The sequence below is a fragment of the Podarcis liolepis genome, assembly GCF_965112155.1.
Source record: "Podarcis liolepis genome assembly, chromosome: 1".
Taxonomy (NCBI): domain Eukaryota; kingdom Metazoa; phylum Chordata; class Lepidosauria; order Squamata; family Lacertidae; genus Podarcis; species Podarcis liolepis.
Genome location: NC_139554.1, coordinates 64,698,272 through 64,716,794, shown reverse-complemented (window position 1 = coordinate 64,716,794; position 18,523 = coordinate 64,698,272). Strand labels below are relative to the sequence as shown.

Sequence of the window (18,523 nt, the reverse complement as noted above, 5' to 3'; positions counted from 1 at the left end):
ATTATTTGGAAGAAAATGTAAATCCTATAATTTTGTGGATAATTTATGATCAAGCTTGCGGCTGATGCCTATGTGGTATGATATTAACGATTAAACTAAATGACTGGGCCTCAAAGCTTAAATCCTGGTATATGTTCCGCTGATTTTGAAAGACTTCCTTGTAATGATTTTTAGAATCCATTTGAATGCTGGAAAAATAGCTGAATAAAAGATGCTGCACAGATTATTTATATTGCTAGTTCGTATTTTTAAAAAGTAAAGTGCTTAACATTTGTCAGAAGAGTGGAACACAGTTTTACTTTAATGCAGAGTGTAGCTAACCTAATTTTATCAATGTGTCTTCAAACCTCTGGGTAAGGGTGTGACCATAATGGAACTGTAAGTAGTCCTACTAACCTCCTGATATTAGGAAAACAGCCACCTTATTTTCTGATTTTATTGAAATTTTCTGGAAACCTGTAAGCCATAATTAAGGCAAAAAATATTTATTATTTATAAGAGGAAATAGAATCAAAGAGAAAACTTGCTAGGTTGGAAACCATCAAGGCAGAATTTAACTAAAACCCTGCACATTTAAAGTCCCGTTATTTCAGGGGAAAGTTTTAAGTGCATGCTTAACTCCCATGTATGGAAACTACTGAAACGTTAAATGCGTGACAGGATTATATCCATAATATTTGTTTTTAAATTAACAATGTCAACAACTGCTTTGGGAGCTTAATATGTGCTGTAGTGGAATTACGGTTTTAGAAATCACACAAGGTAGTATCAAAACTCGCAAAATAAACAATTGGATAATCCATAATTCTGAATAATATAGCTATGCTTTAGCTAGTTAAACATTGCCAAAGAGTGCAGTTTGACAGCTGTATATAGTAAATAACTAACTTCCACCATGGTAAATACCTTTAACTATGTAGATATAAATGGCCAATGCCTGGGGCTAAACTTTTTTAAAAAAATCACTTTGTTCTACAATAATAATTTCTAAGCTCTACTTAAATATTAGAAGCTTTGTTTGATGACTTCTTCTTGGAAACCAATGCCAACTGCACTTTAGAAACGTTAGACAAAGTGAAAAGTGGTGCTCATCTTCCCATGCTCCCTAAATTCTGAACAAAGCAGGAAGACAAGAGCATTCCAAAAATGCATAAGAGAGAACTGATCAAGACTTAACAATGAGCATATGTGTTTGCTTTTCATAGAGTTTTGTTGAATGTAGTAATGTAGCAGTCCTCTTTTAATACCATAATCCTATAAAATCACATATTCTTGGTGGCAGTGTCCTGCTTATGAAATGTGGATTCTGAGAAGAGTCAAAGTATAAAATGGTACATTGATTTAGGATGGATGCTTAGTTCTCGGCTTGGTAAACCATGGCCAGGAATGAGCAGAGACTTCATCTTCCTTGCTCTCTTTCCCTGCATGGACACCTTGGTTTAATATTCAACTGTAGTCATTGCATCCAAAATGAAAAACTGTGGTCTCCTTTCTTCAGAACATCCATTCTGGTTTAATTAAACCATTGGTCTTCAACAGGTGGCTTGGGACTCCCTAAAGGACTGGGACTGGTAATGGTAATATTCCTTCTTTTTATCTGCTGTGTACCTGATGATCAACTTGGAGTACAAATGAACACTCCAAGACTAACTGCCTATTTTAAAGGTGTTCATTTTGTTATATATTATAGGATTGATACAGTTTTCCTAAACCAGGAAAAACAGCTTCAGGAAATGTTGTGTGAAGCAGCTTTGATCTGTAGGATCCTGCACAATCTATCAGTAGCTTCATTTAATAAATGAATGCTTAACTTAGGGTGGGTTAAGGTCTTTGAAATAAGACTCTCTTAGTTGCCAGAGTAATTAAAGGCTGAACATATACTATATATTTTGTTGCCAGAAATATTTAGGGGCTATGTGTACTAAACTGATTCCAAAAGGCCAAAGTTAACATTTAGTTTTATTTCTTTTAAATACTTCATTAATTGCAAGATACAAAATGAAAAAATTAATCTCATCTAAAAGTTCTTGGTGTCAATCCAGCAAAGACTGAACCAAGTGTAGAAGCAGTTTTCTGTGCTTGGTTGTCCCAACTGTGTGTGCATGAATCCTTCCCCACCTCAAATGCTGTTGCTGAAAGAAAATAATCCACATCCAGCAATCTGTATCATATGGCTAGTTGTTTTCTTAAACCTCTGGCCCATGTGCCAATCTTGGCCTGCAAGGTGTTTGGGGCAAGCTATGTCCATCCATCCTATACCTGATTTCAGGCAGGTAAGGGCAGGGCTTGATTGAAACAGCACCCAAGTGGTTGTCAGGAGCCTTTGAAGTGCTGTACAAAGCCACGATAAGCAGGTCTATCCTTCCTTCACATCAGCAGATATGTTGGGAAAGCAATCTTGCTTAGCACTGAGCTTGGCTACAGGAATGAGCTCTGTGGTCTAGTGCTAAGTAAGATCACCCCCATTGGCTGATGAGAAGGGAGAGTGATCCTGCTGAATTTGGGCACACCAGAGAGCTCCTTAGAATTAATCTAGAATACTGCCACTTAAATCAGTGGGCTATATTTAGAGGAGGGGAGGCAATTTTTGCTGATCACTTCTTTCCTCTGTAGTCCCCATTGAGTGTTCTGGAGTGTTGAAGGACTGTCTGAAACAGCACAAAAGGAGTGAAGGAAGCTTCATACTGAATGAGGAATCGACAAAAATCGACTCCTGTTCCCCTTCCATGAGTGGGAGCTTCTGCTAGAGATGTTTGCAGAAGGGCTACTCTGGATCCAAGCTACAGCGACAAACCAGACCATAAAAAGAGCATTAATTAATATTTCTGGATCCCAACAAAATAAAATGCAAAATGAATCTTCTCCCTTTCCATACAATGTGCACATGATGACGATCTTCCCAACAAAATTCTAAATCAATTCTATCACATCACCACAGCTATTTATTATGCCACAAATGGTATATATTTGCTGCCAACCTGAGAATATATATTTCTTGCCTTCTTGTGTTGGCACTTCATTTCTTTAAAAAAAAAAAAGATATATGAAGCGCCTTTTAGATTTAACTAGTGTAGATGTAATAATCATGCCAAATTGGACTTCCGGGTCAGCGCCATCGGTGAATGGCGGAGTTCCTCCAACCGGAGGAATGGGTTCCGTGAAAACTGGGTCCTCCCGCCGTGGCGAAGGTGGGGACCCGCTAGAAATCCCAGGCGGAGGAAGCCTGGGAATGTGGAGTTCGGCAGGGCACCAGGAGCACCCCCCCTACTCACCGGGAAAAATTGGATCAAGAAATTTCTTAATTTGGTATCGAAGCGGGAAGGTTCAAAACAGGAAGTCCGCCTTCTGCTTTTTGTATATAGACTAAAGCAAAATCTTTGTAAGCTAAAGCCTGGAAAGCTGTCAAAAAAGTCTAAATTTCCTTCATTCAGAATTACTGAAACCCCCTTGGAAGCAGGAGAAAAGGGGGGAACTTTGTTTAACCCTAGCAGGAGAGGGAGTGAAGAAGGATAAGCTTCCACCGTCTCTAACCTGGGAACGGGGTGTCAGAGACAGAAACTGTTGGAGAGGTTCATTGACTGTGAATGGAACACTTTGACAGATAGCTAAAGAAGAGAAACAAGCTGATTCCAATGTTGCTTTTTGCATTTTAAAGAAACAAAATATCTGAAAAAATATCTGAAAAATGAAAGTAATTTTCCTCTGCTGGACTTGCCTTAGAAAAAAAATATGGATACAAATAGAAATTGTCTCCTCTAGAGGGAGCTTGTTAAATTGTTGCTGCAGTATACTTGAGGATCCAACAGCTGTGAGATTAAGATCGTGGGAACAGTCTTTTCTGACCTTGACTAAAGATGAGCTGGGAGGAAGATTGGGTGCTTGCTTTGTGCAAGACAAGTGCCTTGCTGGAACAGATGCACGAGAAGATGGACTTGATGAATGAGAAAATGGATTTGACTGTTGTGGTTAATAACTGTGGACAAACAGGGAACATTGATACAGAAATCATTCAGGGACCAACTCATGAATCTGTACTGACTGGGCAAGTGCAGATGACAATGGAGGAGGATGCGGTTGCACCTCAAATAATACAAATAGAGAGACCCGAGGCCCTACAGGAGCATAAGCCGCTGTCATTGAAGATTGAAGTTGGAGTGGGCCAGGGGGAGTCTGGCGCTGAGGAGGTTCCTAACTTTGGAGAGACCTTGAAATATGTTTTTAAATACTTTTTGGATTATATTGAGGACTGTGGGGAGTGGGACTGTGGGGAATGGGCGGGTTTGATGAAGGGAGATGGAGACAATTTTGGGTTGGAATCCCCCAGAGACCTACTCCTCAATGAGAAAGGAAAAAAATTAAGAAAGAGACCAACAAAAGACAAGGAAAAGGGCAAGTATAAACAACAAGAAGAAGAATTGCAGAAGGGACATGGAAGAGACTTAAGGGCCTCGGACATAAGGCTTCCAGGTTGATGGACTAGATGGAATGGACAGTAAGGACTGACACGATCTGAGACCAGGAAGAAGAGACGTTGGATGAAGATTGGAAGAAAATTTATAAAGAAAACTTTTTATTTAGGGAAGTAGTTTAAAATTAATGAATATTAGGGAAAATGTTGGAATGAAACTATATGACTCTAGCAGAAATGATACCGGGAGTTATGTATATTTGGAAACTAAGATTCAAGCTTTAAAGTATTTTAGGGTAAGATAAGGTTAAATAAATTAAGGTAATTTGAATAACAGAATATGGGGAAAGATGGAAAGCATTTGTTGAGTTAACTATTAGGTTAAATTGTTAAGAATTTTTTTTTTTAGCAAAAATTGAGAAAGATGGAAAGAATTTGCTGAAATAACTATTTAAACTAGACTACAAAAAGGGAGGTGCGAGGAGGTCAATGAAACAAGCAAATGGAAGTTATAGATATGTAATTTGGGATTTGTGTCTTTTTTCTTTTTACCTTTTTGCTGTATTGTTGTATTGGTTTTTGTGGTTTTTTTTTCTTTTTTTGTGTATTATAGTGTTGTTGTTTTTTATTTTTATTTTTATTTTATAATTTTGAAACTACTAATAAATATTATTCAAATAATAATAATAATAATCATGCCAAATTGGTAAAATAAGATATCCACTCTCTTCCAAAATGACTAATGCTATTTTTTTCCCTATTAAAGTTGAGTTCATGCAGCAAATATTCATGCTGACTATGTAAAGCTGCATCGACACTATATATATATATATATATATATATATATAGCCAGATTACCTAATAGTGGTGAAACGGTTCCGCCTCCACTGGCTTTGCAGACAGAGCTTTAAGTTATTATCAAAGATGCTGAATGGATGTCACAAAAGATGTCCTTGTCCTATACACAGTCATCTGTGTCTCCCTTATTTCATTAGCCAATTTGTTACTAAGCAACTCACTTGCAACAGGAGGTATTTTAGAAGCAGAGTGAATACCATCATTACTACTTAGTTTCATTCTAAGACTTTCACTCCCAGACTATTATGTATCCATATGGCAACCATAGGAGAGTGCTTCTGGATCCAGCTCTATACCTGGAGGCTCAGGCAGTCTCAGTGGTTAGAAGTGCCTTTTACTAATGGTGACTGGCTTGACAGCTAAAGCCATTCCTGGACTGATAAAGCCTTGCCACAGTAGTTCATGCATTGGTTACTTCCAATACTGGATTTCTGGGGCTTCACTCATGTTTGATCTAGAAGCTGCAGTTAGTGCAGAATGCTACAGCATGATTGCAGACAGGAGTGAGGCTTTGTCAGCATATAACACCCTTGCTCAGAGGTGTTACGATTTACCATATTGCCCCGAATAAAAGCCACACTTTTTTTTTACAAATTCCGACTGTGACCTTACAAAAATTGGCTTTTATGATAACGCTGCTGAAACAGACATACGGTAAAATGGAACAAAGAAATGTTATATCGCCGATTTGTGAGCTTGAGTGCCTGCGGAACTGCAGCAATTGAAAAGCGATTTGCGGTTTTAGCGGTTGTACGGTAACTTTTGCGAGCTTGCAAGATCAAAGGCTTAAATTGGCTCTGAGTTACAATTTTCAACCTGTAACCCAATTTTAAGGGAGCGGCTTATATTTAGGTATTGTCTTTTTCTCTCCCCCCCCCCCCCGAATTTTAAAGATGTGGCTGATTTGCGGGTGCGGCTTATAAAGCCCTTAACAACCTGGGACCAGTTTATGTACAAGATCACCTTACCCAACATGTGCCAACTTGACCACTTTGATTGGCAGAAATGGCACTACTACAGGTGTCACATAATGCCCATTCCATTTTTGTAAGAACTCAATCACTTAGTTTGGCAGCGTCTACACTTTGGAACTCTGCCCCCCCCCCAATTGATATCAAGCAGGTGCCTTCACTGTATTCTTTTTGGCACCTGATAAAAACACTTTTGTTTAGATAAGCCTAACCAGATGCTTAGAAAGTTGGGGTAATTTTTATCTGTTTTTGTATTTTAACTTTTGTATGCTTTAAAGTATGGTTGTAATTTTTTCTTGATTTTCTTGTTTTATCTTTTTGTAAAGCATTTTGACACTAACTCTGGGCCAGAGGAGCTAGGACAGCAGTCGCCGACCTCAGAAGACACCAAGGGGGCTGTGAAAGGTACAGTGCACAGAATGATTCCTGTCACCCCCCCAGAGCGGAAAGAGAAGGAGGAGATGGACTTGGAGAAGTCTTTTTCCATTCTTGATCTAACCCCTTCAGATCCAAGGCTTCTGATCATGGATGAGTATGGTGATAACTCATTTGCTACCTTCCATGGTGACGATACTGAAGAAAGGGAATTGCAGCCTGGAGAGGAAAAGCTAAGAGGAAGGAGTAGAAAGTACTCAAACCATAAGTACTCCTGCCTTTGTAACTAATCCCAGCAATACAGTGGTACCTCTGGTTACGTACTTAATTCATTCCGGAGGTCCGTTCTTAACCTGAAACTGTTCTTAAACTGAAGCACCACTTTAGCTAATGGGGCCTCCTGCTGCCGCCACACGATTTCTGTTCTCATCCTGAAGCAAAGTTCTTAACCCGAGGTACTATTTCTGGGTTAGCGGAGTCTGTAACCTGAAGCGTCTGTAACCTGAACCGTATGTAACCCGAGGTACCACTGTATCAAAATAAGCTCCAAGCGACAAGAGGGGAAGACTTAAGAAGAGAAGTGCTTTTTAAAAAAAGAAAGTAAAAGTTGATTAGTTTTATTACTTCCAGCAAGTCGTGGTTTTGCAAACTTAATCTAAAATAAGCATCATTTTGATATAACATGGATTCATCTAACCTCTAAATTGCTCTGGATAATTAAAAAAGCCCACCTAATTTTATTACAGAATTGATATAATGAATGATAGCACAATCCTATGTATGCTTAGGGGACGCGGGTGGCGCTGTGGGTAAAAGCCTCAGCACCTAGGGCTTGCTGATCGAAAGGTCGTGGTTCGAATCCCCGTGGCGGGGTGCGCTCCCGTTGCTCGGTCCCAGCGCCTGCCAACCTAGCAGTTCGAAAGCACCCCCGGGTGCAAGTAGATAAATAGGGACCGCTTACTGGCGGGAAGGTAAACGGCGTTTCCGTGTGCTGCGCTGGCTCGCCAGATGCAGCTTTGTCACGCTAGCCACGTGACCCGGAAGTGTCTCCGGACAGCACTGGCCCTCGGCCTCTTGAGTGAGATGGGCGCACAACCCTAGAGTCTGTCAAGACTGGCCTGTACGGGCAGGGGTACCTTTACCTTTACCTTTATGTATGCTTATTAGAAGTTCTACAGTGTTCAAAACTACTCTCAGGTAACTGTGCATAGGATTGCCACATACATCTTCATCAAGTTTTGAAAAATATAAATATTTTCCCCACAAACCATCTTAATGTTAATTCATCATCATCAGATTGTAAATTCATAGCACTGAATTTGCAAAGAATCAGAGTATAACAATTTAATTAAAAACATTGTCTTTTTAAATGTTTCCAAATGCCCAATGAAGAGATTTTATATAGTACAAGAAACATATGTCTCATGTCATGAAAACTGCACTTGAATACATAATATAGCTCCATAAATAGATTACACTTGAGATAGCCCAAAGAAAAAACCCCACACAAATTGTAGAAGAGGTTGTACATGTGTTAAATCACAAAGTCAAAGTGTAGAAATATTATTCTGACACTGTGAATGAATGTCACTTGCATACTTTTTCAAAATGATTTCTGAAGACATATTAAAGGCGATTTGTGTTCACATAATCATGGTTTGCACTATTCCTTAGTGCTTTTAATAGAAGATTAAAAGCATTATTTGGGTTTCTACCTTCAATTGGAAGGCTTATTTTTCTTGTTTGACTTTCCTGTTTGGAAAAGCCTTACATAAAAAATTACAGAGAATTAGAGATTGCTAGTAGTTGTCCTCTCCATCTTCTCCATACCTCACACTGACAGAAATCTAAAATGATATGCTGAATTTTAGCTGAATCTAATTTTACAAAGTCAGTTAACAGCTAGGGACTTTAGGGTCTTTAGATTTCTATTGGAATGGGGTTGGAAAAGATGGAGAGAACAGCTAAATTTTGCTGTATATGGGCTGAGATCCAAGGAGGTGTTCCCAAGGACTTGGCCATGCCCAGTAATAGTTATTACCTTTTTCTATACTGCAAACCTTTTTAAAAACTTCCCCTCAGTCTCCACCTTGGTTTGCTATGTGGCAGGTAAGTATGTTGTTGAAGAAAAATAGGGCAAAAGGGGCTATGGTTTTATGGAACCAGTTGTGAGGGTGCTCCCACCATACCATGTAGCAAATCACTTTTGAAACTGAGAAATTTTCAAAAGTGGTTTAGTTAATGAAACTTCAGCACAACAAATGAATGAATGAGTGAGTAAGTGAGTGAATGAATGAATGAATGAAAACCCCTCTAGACATGCTCAAGTCCTTGTAGTTCTTTGGATCTGATCCCAGCCAAGATGCATCAGAGTTCTCACAAGATTTATTTGTGAAAGTGGTTCTTGGTGTCTTCTAGTTTAGGATTAACAGAGAAGATTTTTTTTATCATAATCCCAAACTCAACAGTGAAAGTTGAATTTAAACATTGAAATCAGTGCAGTCATGATTACATCTTTACTCAATTTAGAAGGGGAACACTGCTTCTGATCTCTGAACTGACAGAGCGTATAAAAAGGCACATACAGTTATTTAACCAAAAGCTTCAAAAAACAACATAAAAATAATATTTAAAACTGTATTTAGATAGATAAAGGAAGTCGGAGCAAAACTGACTATTCACTACTGTGGTTTTTAAGTTTAAACAGCTCTTAAGTTTAAACAAATGTACCCAATTAAAGCACAGATAATGCAGCAACAAATCATCAAAGGTGGAATAACATCACTAAATGTAAGAATTTATTTTCATGCATGTATGTATATTGGTAGAACTAGCTGAGTGGGTTAGATTGCCTATCAGTACATGAGACCTTAGTGGAAGTAGACAATCATCAGACTGGTTATGGAGCAGCCATCAAGAGTGGAAAACAGAGTATTGGAACAAGATCAGTAAACAAAAATCTTTTTGCTCCATGTAATGCATGGAGTTCAATTTCAGTAAGCGAGAAAAGTAGGAAACTTTAATGACTAAGAGATGGCAGTACCAAGGTCAAAGACTATTTCTGAATGAATAATCATTGTATAACCAACTGTAGTTACTATTTTTAATATACTTATGAATTAGAAACAGTATCCTAAATGCCACAAGAGGAATGAATATTAATAGGCCAATGACACATTTTGAACAGGCTATTGCATAAGAAAAAAGTAAAGGGCTCCTGTGAAAAATATACAAACTTGTGTTATTTACAACCAATACAAATGGCTCTGTGAAACAAAACTGGGGAGGATTATTCAATATTAAAATAACTGAAGATGAATGGAAATAGGTATGTAGGTATGTAGAAACTAAATTCATTTCTGGTAGACATGACATTAAGAGAGAACTATACTCAGTTCACCTATTGTAATACAATATAGATGGTACTACACACGGGACGCGGGTGGCGCTGTGGGTTAAACCACAGAGCCTAGGACTTGCTTATCAGAAGGTCGGCGGTTCGAATCCCCATGACGGGGTGAGCTCCTGTTGCTCGGTCCCTGCTCCTGCCAACCTAGCAGTTCAAAGTGCAATTAGATAAATAGGTACCGCTCCGGCGGGAAGGTAAATGGCATTTCTGTGCGCTGCTCTGGTTCGCCAGAAGCGGCTTAGTCATGCTGGCCACATGACCCGCAAACTGTACGCCGGCTCCCTCAGCCAGTAAAGCGAGATGAGCGCCGCTCATATCAGTAAGACATCATAAATAGTATCAGCTGGGACATTTGTGATCCAAATGAATGCCCCAACATTACTGGGAGCAATTAAGTGACAAGCCAGGAAGGAGCATGTAAGTATGTTGACTATAGAATGTATTCTATTAGCAAGAACATGGAATTCAGCTGTTTTGCAAATGATTGGTCAGCAGGGAAGAAAGATTCAGATTACCATATATATGAATAAAATTATGGCTTATAAGTATAGAATCATAGAATTGTAGAGTTGGAAGGGAACCTAAGTGTCATCTAGTCCAGCCTTCTGCAATGTATGGGAAGAAAGAAGTTACAGTGGTACCTCGGGTTACATATGCTTCAGGTTACATACGGGTCAGGTTACAGACTCCGCTAACCCAGAAATAGTGCTTCAGGTTAAGAACTTTGCTTCAGGATGAGAACAGAAATCGTGCTTCGGTGGCGCGGCAGCAGCAGGAGGCCCCATTAGCTAAAGTGGTGCTTCAGGTTAAGAACAGTTTCAGGTTAAGTACGGACCTCCGGAACAAATTAAGTTCTTAACCAGAGGTACCACTGTATTCTGCAGAGTCTTCAGAAACACTGGCTTCTATCCACACAATTTTGGAATAGATACAAAGCAAGAGAATTAGCATTTGTGGACATTTTAGCAATTTGTTGTAGAGTTTTTCTTAACAATTTAAATGCACCCTGTCCTGCTTTTTATTGGTTTGTTGCTTCCTGTTCGGCTAATTTGTTCGTTCGTTAAGTAATTGAGTTAGAAATATGATATAAAACCAGGAAATGAGGATCTTTATAGACCTCTGTTAAATTAGAACTCATCTTTGTTTCTGGTGAAAGTAGCTGGTAATGTTGTTGCTTTCTATGATTTTATGGGAAAGAATAATACAACTCTAATGGTTTGGGAACAGTGTTACATCCTAGGGCCAATTTAAGCATTTGAAATTGTACCCTTGGGGGGTACAGCTGGACGAAGGAAGTAGAATCTGATGGCATATCCCTTTTAAAGCCAGCACTTCCTGGTGATTTGCATGAGTATAGCAGTCTAGAAAGGCATTACTGTTTCCAGAAATGCTCAGGCTACTCCTTTTGGAGAGATTTTCATATGTCTGAACCATTCCTTAGGCATTATTCTCATTCTATTCAAAGATTATAATTTTCATCTTATTTGTAAACAGGTTTCTATATTTAAAACTGACACTACTTAAATATGATAGTGCACTTAAACGATCAGATAAATGTTATATATCTAGTGGAGTGAATCAGGCATTCTAGTTAAAATACAAGTGCCCTTTATTTTATGACTGACTAAATCATTAATCAAGATAAGTATGAGGAGACCAGTTTACTGTACTGTCAACTGCCCGGCAACCATTCATAAGAATTGTTTTTAGTAGCACTGCTGTTCCTGGAGACCATGGCTGTGTTAGCATATGCCCTTTTCATACTCTGTTTTAGATGGAAAAATAAAGAATTCAAAAAAAAGAAAAACTCATTAATGGACAAATTTTCAAAAATACAACTGGCATCTTAAAACTTCCATTGAATCATTTAGCTGAACAGCAAGATTTTATGGAATGAAATTTAATCCTACTTTCAGGATTAGAGTACATGCAAATTAATATTTTATAAGAAGTTACACTTCTAAAATGAAATATTACTTTAACTATGAATAAATGCACACAATTAAAATTATCCCAGTTTCAGAAAGTGCTAAGAAAAAACTTAACAACCTTGTTCAAACCTACTATTATTCCAAACACCAATTCATAATACTGTTACATTTTCTCACCTACCAACCCACACAATCAATATAATTTCTCCACAATCTCTCTTTCTGTTTTGAACATCTTTCTTACCAACTACGCACTCACATTTTTGCATAGGCAGAGAATGTATAGTGCATTTGCTTTTTATTGCTTCACATGAAAGAATTACAACCATTCAAAGTTATTAACAATGAAAGAAGCACAAATGATATACACTGAAGAGGCACGACAAATTATTTTTAAAATAGTACACAGAAATACGAAAGCTACATAAGATTTAAGTCTTAAGTTTTAAGGTTTTTTTATAAGATAAGATGAAAATAGAGTAAGGTAATGTAATGACAGAATATTATGAATTATGGAAAGGATTTGCTGTGACAATTATTAATCAAGATACAAGAGATGGGAGGAGGAGGAGGTCATGGAAAGAAAGTAATGAAAGTGGAGAATTTGAAAATGATGGTTTTATTTTTTCTTTTTCTGTTTTTGTCTTTTTTCCTTGTAATTTTAAAAAAAATCTTTTTCCAATAAATACCATTAAAAAAAAAAAAAGAAATACGAAAGCTACAGGGCACTTGTCTGCCAATTTTTTTAACCATCTAAAACCTAAGTTTGCAAGTTTGGAAACTGGAGAAGCAGAGATTTTACATGCATTTATAGGCCCACTGACTAAAGTGAGATTTAGGACAATATGCACACTATAATTAATGCTAGCTGCTGGTGAAGGGGGCTTCACATTATATTTTATTGCATCGCAACTAGACCCTCAGCTGTAGATCTCCTTTCTACTGGAATCAGGTAACATTGCTTGAGTGCTGAATTGGTGCCTGGAGGTAAAGGGATGGATGGAGGGCGAAAGGTTGAAACTGAATTCCAACAAGATGCAAATATGGTAGACTGCTGGTTGTCAGATCCAGGATAGAGGTTCATGACTTGCATTCCAAGTATGTAGCCTGAGAGTACTCCTGGATCACACCTTGTAAAGGCTCAGGTAGTTGCAGTGCCTGTTGCTTGCTCCAGCCATTCTGGATATGGATAGATTGCCATGGTTATCCATGCCTCAGTAACTTCCTAATTTGATTGACTGAGATATAATTTAATGAAGTTATTATTAAGTTTTCTATGTGGAGTCATTTATTACATACTATATTATGTTCTGACCCACCATGCAAGCCTTGAGCGAAGGGCAGGATATGAATACTGAAAACAGAAACAGAAAAAATAGTTAACAGCTATTTATTCCCAGATAATGTAAATATGGCTATTCTTAGGACTCCTCCTACATCTGGTGTTCATAAGCTCTCATCCTTGGCTTTTTTGGAACTCTTTATTTCTGCACATCCCTTAAAGTTTATTGTCACTACATTATAATGTTCTGTGGATTATATTCTATTATTATAGTGTTTTAATCACAGCCCCTTCTTTTTTGGTACCTAAAAGCGCAGTTGCACAACCTCAGCATTTTCTGTTTCTTTAATATTTTTTTCTTTGCCCAACATAGTATTATAAACCTTGATAATGTGCCCTTTACTTAATTGTCCTTTTACTAATCTAAAAAGCTTTCATCTTCATCGGGAAGATGGATCAGCCCTCTGATTTTAGTTGGCCTTTCTTCCGACACCATGATCTCATCAGTGCACTAATACTCTGCATCTTTGCCTACTTGGCCTCGCATATGGAACAAGCAGCATTTCCAGAAAGTCCTGAACTTCAGCCTCCTACTTAACAAATAAAAGCTGGCTTCTGTGATCTCGCAACCGCAGTTCTTAATGTCATTTGTAATCTTATGTACCACAGTTTGCAACTCTTCCAAAAAAACAACACGCATTAGCGGTTTGCCTACTCAGTTTATATCCATGAATTCCACATCAGGCAGACACGTCATACGACAAACATATTACAAATTCCATTACCAATGTTTCTAATGATTTAATTTCCCACTACATAGACATCACCAATTAACCCTGGGAGTATTCATTGTCTAGGGGCACTACATGATCTTCCTCTTGTACCCTCAGTTCTAGGGCACTTATACCTTGAGACAAATACTTATTTTGCTTCAAGTGGCGCTTAGTCCTAGCTAGAGTGGAAAGCTCAATTTCTGTTTTGTGTATGTTCCTTCCACAGACCCTTCTGCTGTATTTCAGCAGTACTCTTAGAAGTTCACAATGAAAATAAGGCTGAGATGGTCTGCCTTTTAAAAACTTTCTCCATGTTATTTTATACAGGTAGTAGATACTTCAAACATATAAAGCCCGGGTGGCATTGCGACTGCTGCACATTTATTTAGAATGGAGCCACAAATGTCTCCAGGAACAACAGATGTGATGATGTGCCATCCCTCTGAAGAACAAAGTATCAGGGGGAAACTATGGTTGCACCCTTGGGGAAAGTTTTTAAAAAGCCAGTCTTCAAAGCACTTCATCTACTATAAGCTCTCCAAGTATGAAACCTGAGTGATAATAATGGCCCAATCTGTCTTTTCACTTTGGAATGTGAACCGAACCAATTCTTTGACCATCCCTAGTTCTACCAAGATATTTATTGACACTTAAGAAGATCTGAAGCATAGAGCAGTTTCACATGCTTCTCAAATATTCAATTATACACCAAGTACAGTTTTTGTTCCTCTCTGACAGAAAGGGAAATTATGCTATAGTTAACTTTGTTACTATATTATATGTATCATATCACATATTGCTAGTATCAACTGAGGAAAATAACTGATATGCAAGATACAGCAGAAATGTAGTTGAATTTTAAATATGATTATTGGATTCTGATTTCCAGTTTTTGTTCAGTAGTACATGAAATGTTAATGCAATATTCAGAAGAACAATTCTTCAGGATAAAAAAAGCTCCTGATTGGCATCAGGCAGGATTTTGGCATTAGAGCAGATTTACACTTGATGACATGTCAAAGCCTTTAAACAAATACTGCAGGTTTCTATTTGATCACATGCTCATCTTTACAAAGATGGCACTCAACCATGCCAGGAAAATAAAATATATATCATACATATTATACATCTGGAAATGAAACAGTTAAACCAAAACTAAAAGCAACAGGCAACTGCACCTTTTATCATAAAAGCTGAAGTGTTTTTTACAGAAGAAATAGGGAATAAGAAGGCATGCACAATCCAAAACACCCCAAAACAGAATGAGGCATGAATTTGAATCAGTTGCCATACATATTATGACTAATGCTATGCTACAACAAAGACTTTGAACTAGCAAGGATCACTACTGCTAACCTGACATCAAATAATAGCAAACAAAACAGCTGGGATTATATGGAATCCTTGAAGCTTTTCACCATAGTTGGTACATAGTTATGCATGCCAGTTTTATTATCTGCATAAAATTTCCAGCCAATGGCAAACTGCATAAACTCAACATTTAATGAGGCATGCTGTCACCATGAGTCATACTTCCAATTTGCATATGTGAAAGACATAAGTAAATTCATTCAAATTCATGCAAATTTAAAGTTGCCAATTACTAGCAGTGAGTATGAGCTAATTTTAAAAGTGTCTGGGATACCTTCAAAGACAAAAGGCATCAAAATGGTTTATCCTGATAATCAAGAATCTTCTACAGGGCATTCTGTAATTCTAAAAGAATCTGATTTACTTAACAGATTAGTCCCCACCCAGGAGACCAGAATATGCACTCCATCCAGATTTGTGAGATCAGGCCACTGTTGCCACTAGAACAAAAGGAGAATTAGCTTCTGAGCTCTGTTTCAAAGGGAATTTGTTATTTTCTGAGCCCTAGAATTTCAGAAGTCATTGCTGCATGAGGCTCCTATATTGGACATTAGCTGGGATTTTTTTTATGGACCTGGAAAGTGGAGAAAGGTGTGCCACTGAACACCTGTAGATTATTACAGATGAAAAGAAGCATACAGAATTCTAATATCAATGATATTGATTATGAAAGGCAGTAATCATGCAGAAAACTCTGGTCTATTAATGGGACCATACTCTGCTACTTGGAAAACTAGGTGCCAAAGGTTTTATGATAACCAATACTAAAATTATCATTTTAATAAACTCTGTCACTGACACCTGTACTAACAGTTATAGATATATGAGTTACCTACTATTTTTCCAGTGCTAAGTTTCTTTTAAATTACTCAGAATATGGTCATAATTGCTACATAACCACCAAGGCACTATATGTTATTTACATTGTTACTTGTGCAGTTTATTGTACAAACAAATAGTTACCGTAATCATATATAAAACATCTGCTTGTAAGAACAATTGGTTGTTAGGAATCATGCCAAACAAATGGAAAGCAATGCTAATACAACAACACATTATAAGGTAGTGTTACTTTTCAGGACTTTCCAAACAAATCCTTGCTATGGCTCAATATATATTTTCCTCCCCTCCTCTTCATATACTTTCTTTTTACTATGAGATAACAAAAGGCGTCTTTCGTAAGCATTCTTTTCCAAGTAATCAAATTTTATTTACTATATATTTTACTATTAGGGTCTTTTGCTATGATCCTATGTGAATTTTGCTTGTATTAAAATGAGTGGAAACACATAATTGTTACCAACTACCAGAGTAATTATTTAGAATCTCTTACTAGCTGCCGTAATTGGGACTGCTTTTCCCCGTATGAAACTGACTCAGACCCTGCAATCATCATCTGAGCACCCTCTTTGTGAGTCTCCTCCATGGACTCAGCTATACAGCTGCAAATAAAACATTCTAAGTGCAATATGCAAAGCATTTTCAGAACAGTTTTTATGTGTGTCTAGATTCCACCCCTCAGAGGTCTGGAGGATGGCAACACGAGAATGGGCCTTTTCTGCATTGGCTCCCTGCTTGTGGAATGCTCTCTCCAGGAAATCTCACCTGGCACCATTAATATAAAATCACCACTGCTTTGAACACAAATTGCAGTTTTTTTGGGCTTATCATAAGCTGGTCAAAGAAACCCAAAAGAAAATGCAATAGTCTATTAACATGTCGTCACTCACTTTCATAACAACAGCGTAAATACAATTTGGTCTAAATATATAAATTGGCAATGTATAGGCTCTTACCCCTCCATACTGAGATATACAAGCTTTGAGAACCAAATGTACAGGCTTCAGTCATTTTAAGTTTTAAAGGAGTTGCTAGTTTTAGCTAGAATATATTGAACACGAACTAGTGATTAAATATAACAAAGTGAAGAGCACTAAACATTTGCGGAACATATCTTGAAGACACCCCTAGAGGTACAGCATGTTACCAGTTTAAATTTTGAAAGCCAATTAAAACATTGTTTCAACCAGTTCTGTTCCAGGCATAAAATCTGAAACTTTCTAAGTTACCTGCAATATCTTCAGGTGCCAGGCAAAAATGTTCATTTTCAACCAGGCCTTTGGCTGATTAAACGCTGTGTGTGTGTTGGGAAGGGGGGTTATTGGTAATTTTTGTTATTCTGTTATGCATTTTGTGGTCTTATTTTGTGTTTTTATGTTGTAAACTGCCATGATTTTTCAGATGAAGGGTAGTGTGTGTGTGTGTGTGTGTGTGTGTGTGTGTGTGTGATGACAGTAGCAGTCCTGGGTCAACATTAGAAATTCTGTCCCAGTAGCCTTTGCATGCAGCTTGCAGAGACCCCTTAATCGCAGGACAGATATATCCACAGACCCATGACAAACAACCTGGCCTTCCTTAGGAAAGGGAAGGCCTCCCATTGCAAGACAGATGCACTTATTCAGTCACTGGTTGCACTGGGTGAAGGGAATATCACACCATGCTGCCTGGGTATGCTGGGAAGGGCTGAGTTCCCTTGCTGCCCCAAATTTTTGTTAAATGCCGAGAAGGCAGCCAGAGAAGCCACGATGAAGATGGAGCACTCTGCTTCATAGTAAACAAAAAAAGTGGGAAACTACCAAAGCCTCTTCCAAACTAGGACTACTCTGGGGGAGCAAACCTGGTAGTCCCACTCAAGTTGCAAGTTGGTTATTGAACCTGTTGGCGGAAAACAGAGCAGTTCGGGCAAAGTGCAGCAACAACTGCTGGAGAAACAAAATCGTGGCCCCACTCTTCAGCATCGCTTGTGGAAACCACCTGCTTCATGCCCATAAAACTCTGTGGTCCAAAGAAACACGTGGTGCATCTTGACTGGCCACATACTCATCCCACAGAGTGTCCCACTGACTACCTCTTCCAAGACCCCATGGACATAGAAGGGTTTTTTTTGTCGTGAGGGGGGATACCAAGCTGAGACGTCACACACAGAACATGGTTGGGATCAAAGATGAACATAAACTAGAAAGCCAAGAGGTAGATGGACAAGTACACACAAACCCACACTCCTTAAATAAAACAACACCACTGACTAAAAGCAGGTAGAGGAGGATAGACTGAGATTAACACCGAAACTTGCAAACTGACCAGA

At 38.2% G+C, this 18,523-nt stretch overlaps 1 protein-coding gene across 2 annotated transcripts in view; it reads right to left on the bottom strand.

Annotated features, from left to right (window-relative positions):
- ELP4 (elongator acetyltransferase complex subunit 4) overlaps positions 1-18,523 on the bottom strand; it is a 143,723-nt gene that overhangs the window by 13,256 nt on the left and 111,944 nt on the right. The window contains exon 10 of one of the 2 annotated variants that reach the window (XM_083465068.1): positions 12,813-13,190. The exons of the other annotated variant lie outside the window; for it this stretch is intronic. Coding sequence (XP_083321194.1) covers positions 13,167-13,190 — 24 coding nt within the window. The 3' untranslated portion in view covers positions 12,813-13,166. Of the gene's footprint in view, positions 1-12,812; positions 13,191-18,523 lie in introns of those variants that run through there. 2 annotated transcript variants of the gene reach the window in all.